The 16,055-nt window shown below is 43.3% G+C and overlaps 1 protein-coding gene across 2 annotated transcripts in view; it reads right to left on the bottom strand.

The window, feature by feature from the left end:
• rev3l (REV3 like, DNA directed polymerase zeta catalytic subunit) overlaps nt 1-11,266 on the bottom strand; it is an 85,486-nt gene extending 74,220 nt beyond the window's left edge. The window contains exon 1 of one of the 2 annotated variants that reach the window (XM_085134202.1): nt 10,563-11,266. In XM_085134202.1, the coding sequence (XP_084990328.1) occupies nt 10,563-10,701 (139 nt within the window). In that variant the 5' untranslated portion in view covers nt 10,702-11,266. Of the gene's footprint in view, nt 1-6,375; nt 10,074-10,562 lie in introns of those variants that run through there. The other variant, XM_085134203.1, reaches the window with a different exon arrangement.
• Nucleotides 11,267-16,055: the final 4,789 nt, after the last annotated feature.

The following is a 16,055-nucleotide window of genomic DNA, read 5'->3' as shown; positions in this document are numbered from 1 at the left end:
TTAGGAACCAGTTGTGTCCCCAGTTCCAGCACCACCCTGATGCAGCAAATTGACTGTTTCACAGAACCATCTAAGAAGTCATCCTTGGAAATTCAGTCAGTGATTCAATGAACCACATGTCTATTACTGTTTACATCCTTAATCAGCAGAATACTTTGCTTTAATATCGATGAAGTAAAACCCTGGAGTTCTGATACAACTGATACTACGACAGCACTGCCATTAACCACATGTCATTCACATTGGTTCTGAGTTTCAGGCCACCTGCTATATTAACCCAACGACAGCATGAAGAGGAAGCAATCCAGTAACAATGCATTTGTTAACCTCATTCATCTTCAGGTCAGTGAGTGGCCACCAGTGGATGGATATCAACTGAATAGATTAAGCTGCATTAAGTCATAGCATTTGCACATTTCACCTTTTTTTTTTTAACTTCTTAAGAACCGTTTTTATATATGTAAACACAAGAATTAATTCACATTAGCTAACTGAATGGCTCAAGACTTTGCCTTTCCTGGTGTTTAAGATCAGGGTAAACTTAGTCTTGTCTGTCGGCACATAAGAGTGGCTGTAAAAAACAAACAAACAAACAAACAAACAAAAAAGCCCAAATATACAGACTCTAAATCTGTTGGAAACACTGAATTGAATCCAGTCTGAGTTGTATAAAAACTAGAATCAACCAAAACAACACAATTGGCTTACTGACATTGCAGAAGAATTTAGTTGTTTAAATCCTTCCATCCCATCTCACTGGACCTGATCTAGGACTCTTGGCAGAGAAGTATACTGCATTACGTGATCCCAAAGCCAAACTATAATTCAATTACTACACAACAGACAAAAAAAAAAATCCTGTAAATTCTATCACTGAACAGAAGGTTAATAAGAAAGCTTACACGCTGAAGCAACAGGAGGCTACTCCACCCCGAGCTGATATACCCATCGCTACTGGTACAAACTTATCTGCTTTATTTGACTTTGTAAGTGCACGTGCGTACACCCAACCAACACACACATACGCACGCCTCATTAATATCAATGCTGAATGGCATAGCATGGTAGGTTCAAAGCATTCCTCCCTCCCCCCACCAGCAGTGATTCAAGCTTTCTTCGGCCTGCCAAATTCTTTCACTCTTTTTCAACAAGGTCTTAATCTGCCTTGAAATGCTGCAGAGTTCTCTTGCAGTAGTGCCAGTGGCCCTGAGGGAACACAGAGTGGGAAGTCTCCCACTCTCACAGGCTGGGTGCACAAAGCAGGGCCCACCCTCTCTCTCCCTCCCCTCCTTTGAGGGGACAATGGTGCAGGGAAAGAGGAAGAGACCGACGCTGAACCGAGGGCCTAAAATGACCCAACAACACGTGCCAACATGGTCCCTTTTCAGGCAACCCCTAACCACATTAAAGAAACAATCTGCTTTGAAAAAGAAGACATGGTGCCATACTGAAGAACTTGCCCTTCTTTTGCACTTTACATTAAATGTTGTTTTTTCTTTCTCCATAGAGCCAAACTGAGAGGCGACGACTCCCTGTGAGCCTACCTCTCATGCCTCTCTAGTAGGTATGCATCTCGTCACAGAGCTAAATCACATTACCTCGCTGGCAAAGCCATCTGGCAACTTGTGCAGCTACAGAAAAACAACAGCAGCAGCACCACCAAGGCCTCGCACTGTCACAGCCTGCGTGCCCTACTGACTTGGAAAACAGACAGGCCGAGTGTTCCGATAAGAAATCAGATTTAAAGAAAAGCTTGCTAAAACACCTTTACAGAGAGCACAACAAACAGGGAAATGCACAGAAAGACATTTTTACCTGGTGCTGACTGCTTGCCTTTACAATTTTAACAATTTGTGCTGCAGATGTGCTAATATTCTATAACTTACAAAAATCAAACATGAGACAATTGGAATAAAGTGATTACTTCTAAGCTTTCCTTATTGCTAAGAAGACATCTTTTTGGCCTGTATAAATCATACATGGGTCTCCCCCGACATAACAGCAAGCTTCCTGCAATTTAGAAGCACATTATCTTTCCATATCTCTCTTTTAGTTGAATTACAGAGCACCTCCTTAAAACGTTGTTCAAATAATGCATGCTGTAATGGTACAGCCCTTGTCAGGAATGTTAGAAGGCAGTCAACATGTGTGTATTCCATCTGTGTTAACTTTGGCAGTGCTGCTGGCTTCACTGGTTAGAGAATGAGAGGAGACAGCAAAACAACGCTTTCCAAGTGCTTACTGTACTGCTGCATACATGTCTGTGGGAATGACACTGAGTTACAGTGGCAGCCGAGCAGGTGCTTTAAACTCACCATGAAGGAGCACACGCTGATTCTTTTTAGTGGATCGATGCAGCATTGTGAAAAGAATATTAGGGGGAGGGGTGGCAGGGTCAAACTTGAACAATAGGAACTACAGTACTGATCTAACCTGTGGGGCGAAAAAGAGATATCCAGCAGCTCTGGGTGTTAATGTAAAGTCACCTCTAATACCTCAGCATGAATCGAGGTGAAAGGGAACAGAATGTGTTGGGGACAAAGTATGCTGCAGTGTCAGGCTTGTGCCCTCGACAGTGATGAGTTCGGTTACCCACAGAGAAGCCGGAGGGAGCTATTACAGCCATCAATCAGGTTGTCGCAGCAGCAGCAGCAAGGACACTGAGGGAGCCTCTGTACACTCACAGCTCCTTCAAGACAAAAGCAGACCAAGCTGAGGAAACCCCTCATCCAGATCCTCACCAACTGAACCACTCGCTGGAAGTCACACCTGGACTTTCTCTTCTCCATATTCCCTGTCTTGTTGCTCTACTGTCCTGCCAATCAAGGCACAAAAACCACTGCCTGTCACCGTGTAGTCACGACTGACTGCAGGTGGTTACTACAACTACTCTGATAATCTTTGTCGAGTTCCAAGTACTCTGCAAAGTTCAACCCCAGGGGCATTTCAGATGTTTACTAATCTGAAGTGAATGCTTGGAACTTTCTTTGGTTAATTAAGTTGCATGAATTGTATTTGTTTAGTGTTTTCTGGAATCACATAGAAATTAAAGGCTGACACAGCATCGTAGTCGTGTTACATTCATAACCATAAAACTGTTATTTTGGTCAATTTAATGTGTGAGCCATATGCTGGATTAGATGCGGTGCCTTCCACTTATTGAGCATTTTAAAAAAATTAAAAGGATCTGGAAAATTGCCAAATGTGAATTACACTCGAGCAGTAACACATCACAAAGTTGAATGACTTCATCACCTCTGGCTAGATGTTGCTCATCTATCCAGCCTCTCTGTCTGTATTCCACCACAAAGACCAGCTGTGGTACTCTGGCATTCAGACAGAGACAAACTCTCCTCCGTATCCATATGTGATGCTCACAGGCCTATGTGAACTGGAGTCAGAGGACTTTGCCTAGGGCTGTGCGATATGACCAAAATCTTATATCCCGATATAAGACATCTATCATCCCGATAACGATATAAATCACAAAAATTTAACATTTTCTGTAAAATCTGTGAATCTCAGGCAGCTCGATTTGCGTGAAGTGTTTCCAGCTGGGCGTCGTGTACCTGGAGTCGAGTGTTTTAACCGATGCATGAAACTATACATTTTTAGACACAGGTTGTAACAGCCGCCTTTTTATTTGTGAGTATTTATAACACGGCGTGATGCAGGGAAAAGCCTGTTCTAACGTTTGAGTCTAAGGTTTATTTTTTAGCACCTGACGGCTCTTTTTTGCTTCTCATCCGTAAATACTCCGCATACTCTTTCACGTGATTCAGTTTATTTTGAAAAGTCTCAACAGGATCTTGAGCTTTATTGTGAAAGGTTTATGTGGAAAATAAACAAGCGGACACGCGATGGGTTTTTTTTTTTTTTTTTTTTTTTTTTCCCCCGCCTGTCCCATTTGGTTCTTTAGCCGTCAGAATTGTTGTCTGAAGACCAACAAGGATACCCAATGGATTTATTTTGCCAAATGGATCATCATGGCATTGCCGTATTGGTCCATTTGATCGACCTTTGTTTTTATTATTTATTTTATTTTCAGTTGTTACAGACGGGACAGACATGAGTGAGGGATAGGAAAGGGAGAAAGAAAGAGGAAGGAAAAGAAAAACAGAAGGGGAGAGGGACAGTGAGAAAGGGGGGAAGAAAAAATATCTCCGGGATCACCTGTTGAGAGAAAAAGAATAGAAAACAAGCAAAAAAAACAAAACAAAGCAACATACTATACACAACACCATCGCATTAATCTAGCTAAGTGTAAACAGCAGTAAATACTAAATATTGAATGTTGTTGTGCAGCACGCAGGACAGACAGCGCACAATGTGCTTTGAAGTAGCAGCCAAGAAAGGTGTGATTTAAGTCTACGAACAGTGAACACCCATGTGCACACCTGTGTGGATCGGCGCGCTTGTATTCAAATGGTTTCCCCATGTAATGGTCTGCTAGAGGATGTAGAGAGCCATAGCCCTGTCCCCCAGGGCATGAAGCAGGCATGGAGGAGATCCAGGCCCCAGACATCCAGAGGCCCCAGAGTGCAAGAGCCCAAGGAGGACCACCGGAGGGGCATCCGTGCCACCTTCATGGGAAGGGCTGAGGATCCCCAGACGAGGGGTCACCCAGTAGCCACCGGGCAGAAGCTAGAGGGGGCTGCACCGGCGTGCCCGCCGGCTTCGCCGGCAGCCAGCTGTGCCAGAGTGAACCGAGCCGCAGGCACAGAGGCCGGAGGCCCGAGGGCCCCCCGCGCCCCGGAAGAGGCCTGACCGAGCAGCAGGCGCCAGGCCCCGCCAAGTAGCCACCGGGAGTGAGCTGGCACATGACCTGAGCGCCCAGCCCCGGATACCAAGAACCAACAATGCACCGACCCCTGAGGGCATCAGTCACCGGCAGGGAGTGTGGTGAGGGGAGATAGGCCTCCACACTTTGGAGGGCCTGGGAGTTCCCAGAGAGGTGGAGTCTAAGACCCGACCTGACATATAGACACAGACAAACAGGCACACACAGACATGCATTCCCACCCTCATGCACACATATACAAACACTCAGCACTCACCCAACGTAGGAATAAACCCGGACATGTAAATGGACATGTACACACAATCACACTCCCCAAACATACTCTATACCCCGGGTCCAGGTATCCTCACCCCCAGAGATGGAAACGGCACCCAGACCCAAGAGATGTTACCCTTCCCTCCGGGGTGGAGGCAAGCAGACCGCCCCAGGCTCCGCAGCAGCAGGGAGGCCAATCGGACAGCCAGCATCTCTTCCCAGCCCCCCCGCCCCGATGGCTAGCAGAGAACGGGGGTGTGTTAAGACCCCATACCTCCCTCCTCCCGCTCAAGTGTAGTGAGCGGGAGGAGGGAGGTATGGGAGGGACACGCGATGGTTTTACCGTCGTTGTTGCTAACAACAACGCATAAAAACTGCCGCCTGTCCGTCCATAGTGTGGTTATATTAAATATAAGAGAAAGAGAGAACTTAATTAATATAGCCACTACAGTGACCATCAAAACGATGAAAAAAATATTGCCGTAAACAGTTTATTTTGCGACACCACGAAACAAACGATAGTGTAAAATTAAACAATAGGTGTTTTTATATCGTCATCAGGTATATATCGTTATATCCAACATCCCTAACTTTGCCTGTTTACTTATTAAAGCTCTTCAGCGTGGCTCCCCTGACTGCGTCTGGTTAAGTCCCTGTGAAACCAGACAGCACACCCCAGAGAGGATGTCAGTAGGCCCCTTCAATGGAGATGTGACAAAAATGGTAGTACTACCAGCAGACCATGGGTACAGAGCGACTGTTAGTGTGGTGACTTGCCTCTGGAGTGAACTGAAAATGTGCTACAACTAATGTGCATGTGCACACAAACAAACACACACATTCATTAGTATGCAAGAGACATTTTCCAACAACTGTTAACTCATCTACAACCATAGATGGACAGATATGGAACAATTATAAATGCAAATCTGTCCTCAGAGAAGTTAGTCCTGGTTACAGCCCTAGCAGTGAGTTAAGAGTGGAAGCCAATGACACAAACACAGGAGGCTGGGCTTTGTCAGTTCATATCAATGGCAGGCATGGAGTAAATCTTTGGAAACAATCACATTCACTTCAATAAAGAATGACACACTGATAGTGATGATAGGGAAAAATGGAATTGTGGAGAGGTGTGTGTGTGTGTGTGTGGGGGGGGGTCCTGAGTATTGTGATTAACCATTCATCCACCAACGAAGTCAATGTTGTGGAAACATTTGACATCAGATACGTGATCAGAAGAGTCAATAAGTCAAACCAAAACATATAACTTCTAAACGCATTAGTCATACAGGATTTATAGATTAAAAATAATAACATACCTTTTTCTTAAAACATTAAGTCACTGCACATGCTCTCCAAACATACTGTAACTGCCAGTACTGCCAAAAAAAACCAAAAATGCCAAACACCTCCTTTGTCCTCTGCATGTAGAACATCAAGTATTTAATTGATTTTCAAATGAACAGTAACTGTGTGTCCCCACATCGAAAATACTCTAAAATGTTTCTTCCTCTATTGAAGATTCAAAAAACCCTGACAAGAAGCCGGGCCTCATCTGAAGGGAAGGGAAAAAAAAAACATCAAAGGAGGAGGATTAGTGCAGAGCAGCCTTCGGTCTTCTTTTGTGTTTCTACTCTATCACTATGGTAAACCTGTAGCCATTACATCTGGCGCACTTAAGCTTAAACAAAAGTGTAAAATCAGTGGGGGAAAAGAACGAAAGGCAACTCCAGAGAAAACCTGTCAACAAATAAACATCTTAATCATACGATAAGTGAACCCTGGTAACCGACAGAAAGACAGGAGAGTAAACAGTAAACGGAACAATGACCTTCTGTTTAATGAGCCAGTCTCCTTTCTAGTCTGCCCATTATCCTATTAATGGATCAGGAGGAATTCCTTCAGATGGTATTAAGGGTTCCCCTGGAGAGTGCTAAACCTGGGAGGGAAAGGGCCAGAGTAGAGGAAGAGGCCCTCATTTTTACCACCCTCTGGGCTTCAATGCTTGGCCCTCTCATTCAGGTCAATTGGTCATGCACTTTCTCCCCCTCTCCGCTCTCAAGCGTACCCAACAAACACTCTAGTGTACACATCCAAGCGATGAACCAAAACAGCGTGCCTCCTGCTGCCACGAGGACCAGGCCCCGTCAGCGTATCTAGATCTAGCTTGTCAGCTTCAAGCCTGGAGATGCATGCCCTTAAAAGGTTTCCGGCACCTCAACAGCACCAATAACTTTTATAACGAAAGGATTCCTTGTATTGTCTTCCTCTTGAGCTAAACCAAAGATGGGCATGCATGTACAGTAAGTGTGCTGCAGAGGCAGGACAGTCTCTGAAAGCTAACAAAGAGTGGGGAGGGAAAAAAGGCAGGAAACTTGGCATCAAATTACACAGTGGGAGTGTGCGTGGCTTAGGTCAGGGAAGGACAGGAAATATGAGGCCTGGGGTTGTGGAAAGAGCCACGTGGTGTGGATGCGCTGTTGACCGCTTACACCAGAGTAAACATGCTAATGATAAAGGCACATGAACAGTCTGAGGAGTCAACGCAATGAAACCATAAAAGGCAAAGTGAAATCTGAAGAAGAAGAAAAAAACTTTCTAGTAGGTATGGCTTGTTTCTAAGCTGCAGGAAAGGAAAGGAAGAAAGAAAGAGATCCCTCTCCACTTCAATGCTTTCCAGATGGTGATGTAATTTCAAATCTGAAAATGTGGCCACACAACTGATACATAAACTGGACAAGAGAGGGATCCAACTATGAGAATCTGCAGGGCAACGACCGCGATGCACAGACTGCAGACAAGATACTCTGTCATTACTGCAAGTCGAAACAACACAGAGCCCGACATTCAAACTGCAGATACAACACGCACAGCAGAGAAACGAGGCTCGTTCGTGTGCTGCTGAACCTGTAAGGACTCAATCAATGAAAGCTCTTAATGCTCCACTGGGATCCTCGCTTTTGTTTCACTGCTGCATACTCAAGAATGTTAACCAATCAGATAGGATCAGAGGCATAGGCATTTAGACAAGTGTGTTGGCAAACACACGTGGGTCAAACCAACCGTATCGACAAACCATCATTGTTATGACAATTATGTAGCTGGCTCTTTTTCACTGCAGACATTTGTGCATGTCAGAGCAGGAAAAGCACAAGTGGAATGTGGCTGGATATTATTCAGCTGAGTGACCTGCACCAGTGCACTTGTGTTTGCTACAGGTTTTTTGGCAAATAAGAAAAAAAAAAACCTGTACCATTTAGTTGTTTTAGTGTACACCTCCCTTCAGATGCATATTTTTGCACACGTGTGTAGCCTCCTAAATCTTCCAACACCAAAAACATTAATATATTAATATATTAGTTACTGTCAACCACATTTTATTAAGAGGCCATCAAATTATGATGACTTCTTACAGCCCAAGGTAACAAAGACTTATCTGACAGGAAGCCTAGATTATGCGGTTCACTATCACAGTTCATATCAAACAGAAAGGGGAAATAAAATTGTTTAAGACAAAAAAAATGTTTAAAAATTACTTAAATGAACCATTAACGTTCAAACAATGGATCTGCTTATCACTATCATTACTACTACTACTACTACTACTACTACTACACTTTGAGACGAGAAAAAGCTATTAATTAATAACATACACAGAACAGCCACAACAACTGCTTTGGCTTTGTGCTACTAAAATAGCTCTTCCCTCCATAACGTACACAAGACGTCTGGGTGTCAGGCACTGAAACACTGCAAGCAAATTCTCTGGGTTCTGTGGTTTGCTACACGTAGAACCTCCATGGAACGGGCTTGTTCTCTGGTGGAAGTTGATTTGGATAAGGATTTGGGGAGTTCAGGGGCCGGGTCAACACACTGGTCTCTTCCAGCATCCTCCAGTATCCTCCAGCAGGACATTTATCTGTCCTGCTGGAGGATACCGTTGGTGGATAGAAGTCCCATTATCTGAGGCAAGTTGGGTGGTAAAAATCAAACTACCGTCCACATGACTGGCAGGATGCAGGGTTTCCCAGCAAAACAATGAATGTTATCCACACCACCAGGCACTTCAGGTTTTAATATTGGACCTTATCATTCACACTAAAATCAGCGCAAGCCTCTGCTCTAGGGATTGCAACACTGTGTTTATTGAACTGTGGTACTTTCTGATCAACATACAGTACATTCACCTAACAAGCCATCACTGCAGTTTCTGGGTCTGTATACTCAATTTGCATGAGAAGCACTGCATGCGAACGTGCAGACCTGAACACAAACAGGGCCAAACCACAGTAGACACCTTCCTCACCATGACCCGCTGTTCTTTTCCCCCCCTCTGTTGTAAATCCTTTAATCCTCACTGAGGGCACATCCTGCTGGACGCTGCTCCAGGTCATCCTGCGACCCAGGAGCACTGATTGGGCAAGGGGGCAAGTGTAACTCACCATTTCCCCCCACTGGGGACAAACCTTGCTCAGAATATCTATAGTCACTACACTGCAATGTGTCTTCAACCATCAAACTAGGTTGAAAAGAGGGCACAGTGATTGCTGGAGGATTTGGCACAGGTTGCTAATGCTGTGCCATTGTACAGGAAAACCATTCTTTTGTTTTGTGGGGATTAAAGTGGCCAGAATGCCTGGCTGTAATGGCTTTACCGAAGAGCAGAGCATGTGGCACAGTTCAGAAAAAACACACATCTACAATAAATATCTGCAATACATTTGTCCTGTATATTTTATCCAAAGCAGCACCTGCAAGCCACGATGGTTACTCCACATACTGTAGGGGTCTTGTCCAGGCTTGTAGCGCTGAACATTACACACTCACACAATGCATGTCCCGTTTTGTATACAATGGCAACCTCTGTTGTCAAGGCTATCAATGTAAAGTCACGACTGCCCTGCTTTATCAACACATGATACAGTAATTATTCTATACATTTTTCTTCCACCATATAATACTGACACCCATTTTACAGTTAGGCAACAAAATGGTGTTTATCCTTTCAACTTACCAACCCCCCCCCCCCCCCCCCCAATATATATATATATATATATATATATATATATATATATATATATATATATATCTGCATGCCAGCCACACTCCACAGGTTGCTATACATACAATAAAAGCATCGCAGGGGAAAAGGTACCAGTTTCCCTGAATGCCACATGTGGCAGACAGAGACACAAGCGGAGCCCCACGGACGAAAAGGTGTCCGCCACCGCACCACGATGGAGCGAAAACAAAGCACAGCGGAGGGCTCCCACTACTGCAACAGGGCTGCATGCCGCGTTGGTAAAACGTGTCAACACCCTACAACATCTTCCTGTCACATACATAAAACACCCGTTAGGTTTCCTCTGAACAATACAGCGCGGATGTGTTTGTGCGCGCGTGTCCAAACAGCAGCAGCGAAGGCAACAAACCTGTGACACGCCGCGTGCAGCAAGCTTTAGCTTACTGAGGAATCAACGAGAATAAAACACAGGACAAGGCTAACCTGCTGGTGTTGCTCCAAATATCCGCACCACCGGCACTTTCTTCACGTCGCTCTCCCTGAATTCAGAATAGCAGACGTCCAGGTCTTTAATGGGACTTGTCAGGTAGTAGTCTGCGGTGACGATTCGTACAGCAAACATGACTGCCGCGTCCGTCAAATAAGCCAAAAAACTTTAGCTGCTAGGAGTCCACAAGATGCAGGGACCACGGTGGCCAGTCGATACCAGCCGAAGACTGCTGCTGTCACGGCGGTAACACAACGGCAGAGCGGAGGTAAAGCCCAGTTGTGTCCCATGGAAGAAGGGAAAAAAAGAAGAAAGGGAAAAAACGCGAACAAAGATTCCCGTTGGCTACAACGCTTCCCTCGGTTCCGTCGCCGTTAATGTCCAGCTGCAGCCACGGAGAGCTAAACTCGACGGTGGCGGGTTGTTAACAGGCGCTCCGCAGCTGTCAGCTTCATGTTTTTAGTAGTGATTGCGGCTGTCCCGTGATTTTAGCTATCTCTGTGGTGTTGTAAGCCAGGAGGACATTCCTTCTAGTATGTAACGTTATCTCCCGAAATCACCCCTCAGAACTAGTCCCAGCCAGTCCGCTTTTCTCAGGTAGACCCTCAGTCTTCCTCTTGCTCCCTCTTCTTCCATATCAGGCTAGCCCGCGTTAGCTAACCTTTCACAAAGCTACTCAAAATCCAAAGAGTTGTATTTCCGTGTGCACACTTCAGAATAAAATGATTTTTGACTAGTCCAGCGCAGTGATACAAAACACTGGAGTGAGAACAACCATTTTATTTTGAAAGGCTCAGCCGTGGCATACGTTGTTTATGGGCTACGTAACCGGGAGGCATACATACTTGGTTTTTTGGACCATCTCTCCGGCTAAGCGCATTAGGCCACAAAGCTGCATCTGTTTGGAAATTCCCATCATTCAAATAAGATTATTCCGCCAGCAGGAGACAGAATGTGCTATCCCTCAGCTTCTTAGTGTGTAATGGTTGCAGAAACCTTCAGGTTAGAACGTTTTATGTGGTGAGTTGTCCTAAAAATACCCTTATAAGCATGTCACAAATCAAATGCACGAAGTCACCGGTTCTATCCTGTTACATCCTCATTAGCATTTTTTAAAATAATATAAATGTGAAAATAGACGCAATTTTTGCTAATACAGATCCAAGATTCAATATTTGTTTTTGCAACATATGTGACAGAAATTTATTTTTTTGAGCTCGCATTGCAGGGCATGGCATTTAACACTCTTATCTGTTATAATAAAAGCGGAATATGATGTTTCAAAACTGATTAAATGAATGACAGGACGTTTCAGCTGTAATAATATGTAGAAGTGTGTGCACTGGGAGGCCTATATATGAAGACTCATGCGATATTCCAATGTGGAAGCAGGGCCAGACACTAAACTCCCTTTAGTGTCTGAGGTGTTCATTAAAATGCACTAAAAGTTATTGATATGCTCTTTATGTTTCATAACCCACCCTGCCCACTCATCAGGACCTGTGTTTTTCCAGATCAAGGAAACAGACAGTAAAAATCATGTCAGATCCCCCACAGCCAGGTCACATCTTCTTTGATCTGAAACCTTTCACCTAACACTGCTGAGTACTTAGCACCACAAACAAACATTGGCAAGAGCATTGTTATTATAGGTGTTATATCATTACACTGTGTAGGTATGTGTAAATTAGGGGAAAGGGTAATATCCTATTTATCTTATTGTGAGGAAGGAAAATTATCCTAATAAGAGGAGGAGGATGATTACATGTCCTGTCTGTGAAGCATTTTTGAGACTTTACGTGGTACATTGACCTGTACAAGTCCAATTGTCTTGACTTGACTTTAAGTTATAAGGGGTAGGAGGAAGTATATTTCTGAGTCATATGAGAACAATGAGCATATGAAGTTATAGCTTATGAAATGTCTCTTCTTTTCTTTTGTTCCAAACAGAAAAGAAGAAGAAGAAGACGTCTTGCTTAAAGCTGATTCATTTCATGTCAAAATATTTTTTTTTACAGTAGTATTTTAAAACTATGAATGTAGCTTGTGGCTGTGAAATAAGAAACCAATGTTGGTGTTCACATGTTCTTTATAATGGTCTGGAAATAGCGCATTGATCAAATACCTTCAGTTCTTGGGAAATGTTTCAGAATTACAGCAGATCTCAGGATCAGCGGATGCTTCTCTGCTTTATTGTCTATTAAGCTTGTCCTTGTTCCTTATGGTATCAACAGCATCCTGTTGTTGCAACACCTCGAAACAAGTTAAACAACTTTTAATGCGCTTTCTATGATTTGGTGTGACCAGCACTCACAGGTGCTTTTTATTGATGCCTATAACACATCTCCAAGCTCTTCATCATTCTGCTCAGATTCCTCAAACAGCCAGTACATGGCAGGCAGCAGTGCTGGATGTGCTGAGCTCACTGCTTTCTCCTCTCCAGTGACAGAGCCATAACCCTCTACAAACAGCTGGTTCGGTCCAGTTCATGCTGGGGACACGGCAGTCAACGACTCCCCGATGATAAAATGTTTCATTAGCATTTTCATCAGCACACGCTCCAGCAGACAAAGGGAGCCTCTGTCTGCTGGAGTGTGCGCTGACCTTGAGTAAGAGCCTGGCCCTCTTAATGAACCAATCGGCAGTCGTATGCTTGCATTTGCCAGCAGCATGCCCGAGGTCTGAGAGCACTTATCAAACAAATCCAAAAATATTATGGATGCCATATTTAATGTAGTGTTTGGTGGGAGCTTTTAGCTAAAGTGCTTTACAGTGCTAAGTGCATACATTTTTAGTATGGATGAGCCCAGTGGGAGCAGAGCCTAAAACTTCCTGCTTCATAGGCAATCTGTTCTTAAGGATTTGTTCTCCTCAGTGAAGGAGAGGAGGGAAACGAGTGACATCCTTGAGCTGTTTCACATGTCTGCCATCAAGGACCTTGAGCTCTTACGTATTCTTCTGTCAAACCGACGTGTAACAGTTATAACTTTGAACATGCTTTAATGGAAGTGGGTTTGTGCATCGATCATTAATTTGGTTCTTTTGCCTTGTATCTCCAAAACTTGATTTTAAACAATTCTCACTATCACAGACTTTATTTCTTCCATTACGGTCAGTTCTTTTGCACCAATCTGTACCCTTTCAACATCAGGCTAAGGTAGAGCCATCTCAAGTAGAACACAGCAAGACCCTTATTTCTCACCTGGTTTTAGATGTGTTAGTGTGAGACAAGTTGGTTCAGGTCCTTCTGATATCAGCCTGCTTTGCGTCTCCTGTTTGGCGATGTCACCTTCTTACATGCATTTCCCACCTGTTCTCATGTAAGTGAATAATCGGTGGAATTTACCATCTCAGATTTGTTAAAATCTAGCAACATTTGTGGATATGTTCAGATTTGGTATGTATTCAAAATATGTTGCACATTTCTCTGTTAGGTGATGAGTCTGAAGAATCATGTACATATCAGGTTTTATTTGTTTCTGATGTTTTCTCTGTGCCTTCTGTGTTTATTAGAGTTATTCTTTATGTGCCAGGGTTCTCTGTTTGGGTTATGTCATGTTTTGCTTTGAAGATTAGTTCTAATGTGTCTCCTTGTAGTTTTACTTCCTGCTTACCTTGCATGCCCACTTTTGTGTTTGTCTGCCCCACTCTCATTAGTTCCATCTGTGTTTGATGGGCTTCACCTCTGTCTAATGCTATATAGTCCTGCCTTTCCTTTTGTCAGTGCGCCTTGTGTTCTTGTAGCATTTGTCATGCTTTTAGTCTGGGATTGCTGTTTTCCTTCAGGCTATGTGTGTCTGGATTTTAATCAGCCTCTTTGTCCTGCATTTGGACTGTGTGTTTCAGTGCTTCCTGGAACTGAGATAACAATATTGAGTATGTGTGGAGGTTACTGAGATTGCTGTGAAACATTCACTGGTTGCATGAGCTCATTCTTTAATGTAATGTTTTAGTGGGGGAAAAATCAATAGATAGATGTATATATATATATAGAGAGAGATGGATATATATTGGAAGGGTAGCTTAATGGTCAAAGTTTTGTTGATGAAACTGTTTTTATTTTTAATTGTTGCACAGGTCATGTTCTTGCTGTTTCACCTAACGTGGGCAAACACACATTAGTGTTTTGCCCACATTATCCTGGGAAGGGTTTGGATCTTGGGTTTTACAGCATTCCAAATAATGGTAACACTTGAGGAAAAGCATTTTTCATGAACAGTCTCTTCTAAGAATTCTGTAAAATTTGCAAAAAGCAGGCAATGCAGGCAAAAGACTGACAGATCTCTCATTGAACATATTAATGTCATTTTGATTCCCCATAGGGCTTTTCTGTAGGATTCTCATGTATTGTAGATGTAACTTCATGCCGTTTAGGAAGAATATGTGCGTTTGGCTGCTTTGGATCCACCAGATAAGACTGAGTGGAGTGGTGTGCAGGTCCTGAAACAATAACAAACAATGGATTTATTGGTTCTGGCTGCAGCTCTGTTTACACAGAGGCACCTCATGCAGGAGCTGATAAAAGCTTGGACATCAGCAGAGTTCCCCACAGAGACGCACACATATGTGAGCAACATTTTTTTTTCTTTTTCTGTCAGGTTTGGTAAACAGGCTGTGCACACTGACCAGAGTAAAATGAAGTTCAGAGTGAAAATCTGGCAGTTAAAGGTGCCCCACACAATGCTGGCTTATCAGGGAGTCAGTGGTGGAACATATGGCCCGGATGTTTCTACCAGACTTCCTGGGCCCCTGTCTACGTGTTTTATCACACTGATGCTTTATGACCGACATTTTTTTTCTTTTTTGTAATCTGTTCAAAGTGAAAGGTGACCCCAGTTTAAAAATAAATAAATATACATTTTTACATGTGTTTTTTAAATAAAAAAAATAAAACAATGTATAATTGGAGAAGACATTGGCGCTTTCACCATGAATAGATGACTGATGCTGGGTGTTATTGTTTGGTACATGCTGCCATCTTCTGGTTCTTCCAGTTAGCCTCTGCATTACACCAAAGTACTTCTCTGCGAACGGGGATGGACCGTCTACATAACCGTCCAGGGTCACCGTAGACTTTGCGCTACTGTAGACTCGACCTCTGCGAGCATGTGCTTATCTGGAAATGTGCTGTTTACTTTAAATAAGCGCAAATAAATAAGAACAACAGATTCAAATTGTCCTGTGTTCATAATCTCATTTTCTATTATAACATTGCAACATTTTAAATAATACTTTTCAAAAACGTGCATTATATATTTATAGCAAATTTGTGTTGAATTGAGAAGACAATTATCCTGTAATTAACATTGTTTCAGTGCATCTGCGAGCATCTCCACTTTACCTCTCCAACTTTTTCTGCAACCTACTCAACCTGATCTGTCCGTCTCATATACTCATTTCTAATCCCATTGATTCTTGTCACTCCCAATGAAAATCTTAGTATAGTCAACTCAGTACCACCTCCACCCCCTGTCTATATGTTAGTGCAA

Source organism: Neolamprologus multifasciatus, chromosome 15 (genome assembly GCF_963576455.1).
Source record: "Neolamprologus multifasciatus chromosome 15, fNeoMul1.2, whole genome shotgun sequence".
In the NCBI taxonomy this organism is placed as follows: domain Eukaryota; kingdom Metazoa; phylum Chordata; class Actinopteri; order Cichliformes; family Cichlidae; genus Neolamprologus; species Neolamprologus multifasciatus.
This window is presented reverse-complemented; position numbering and strand designations above follow the sequence as displayed.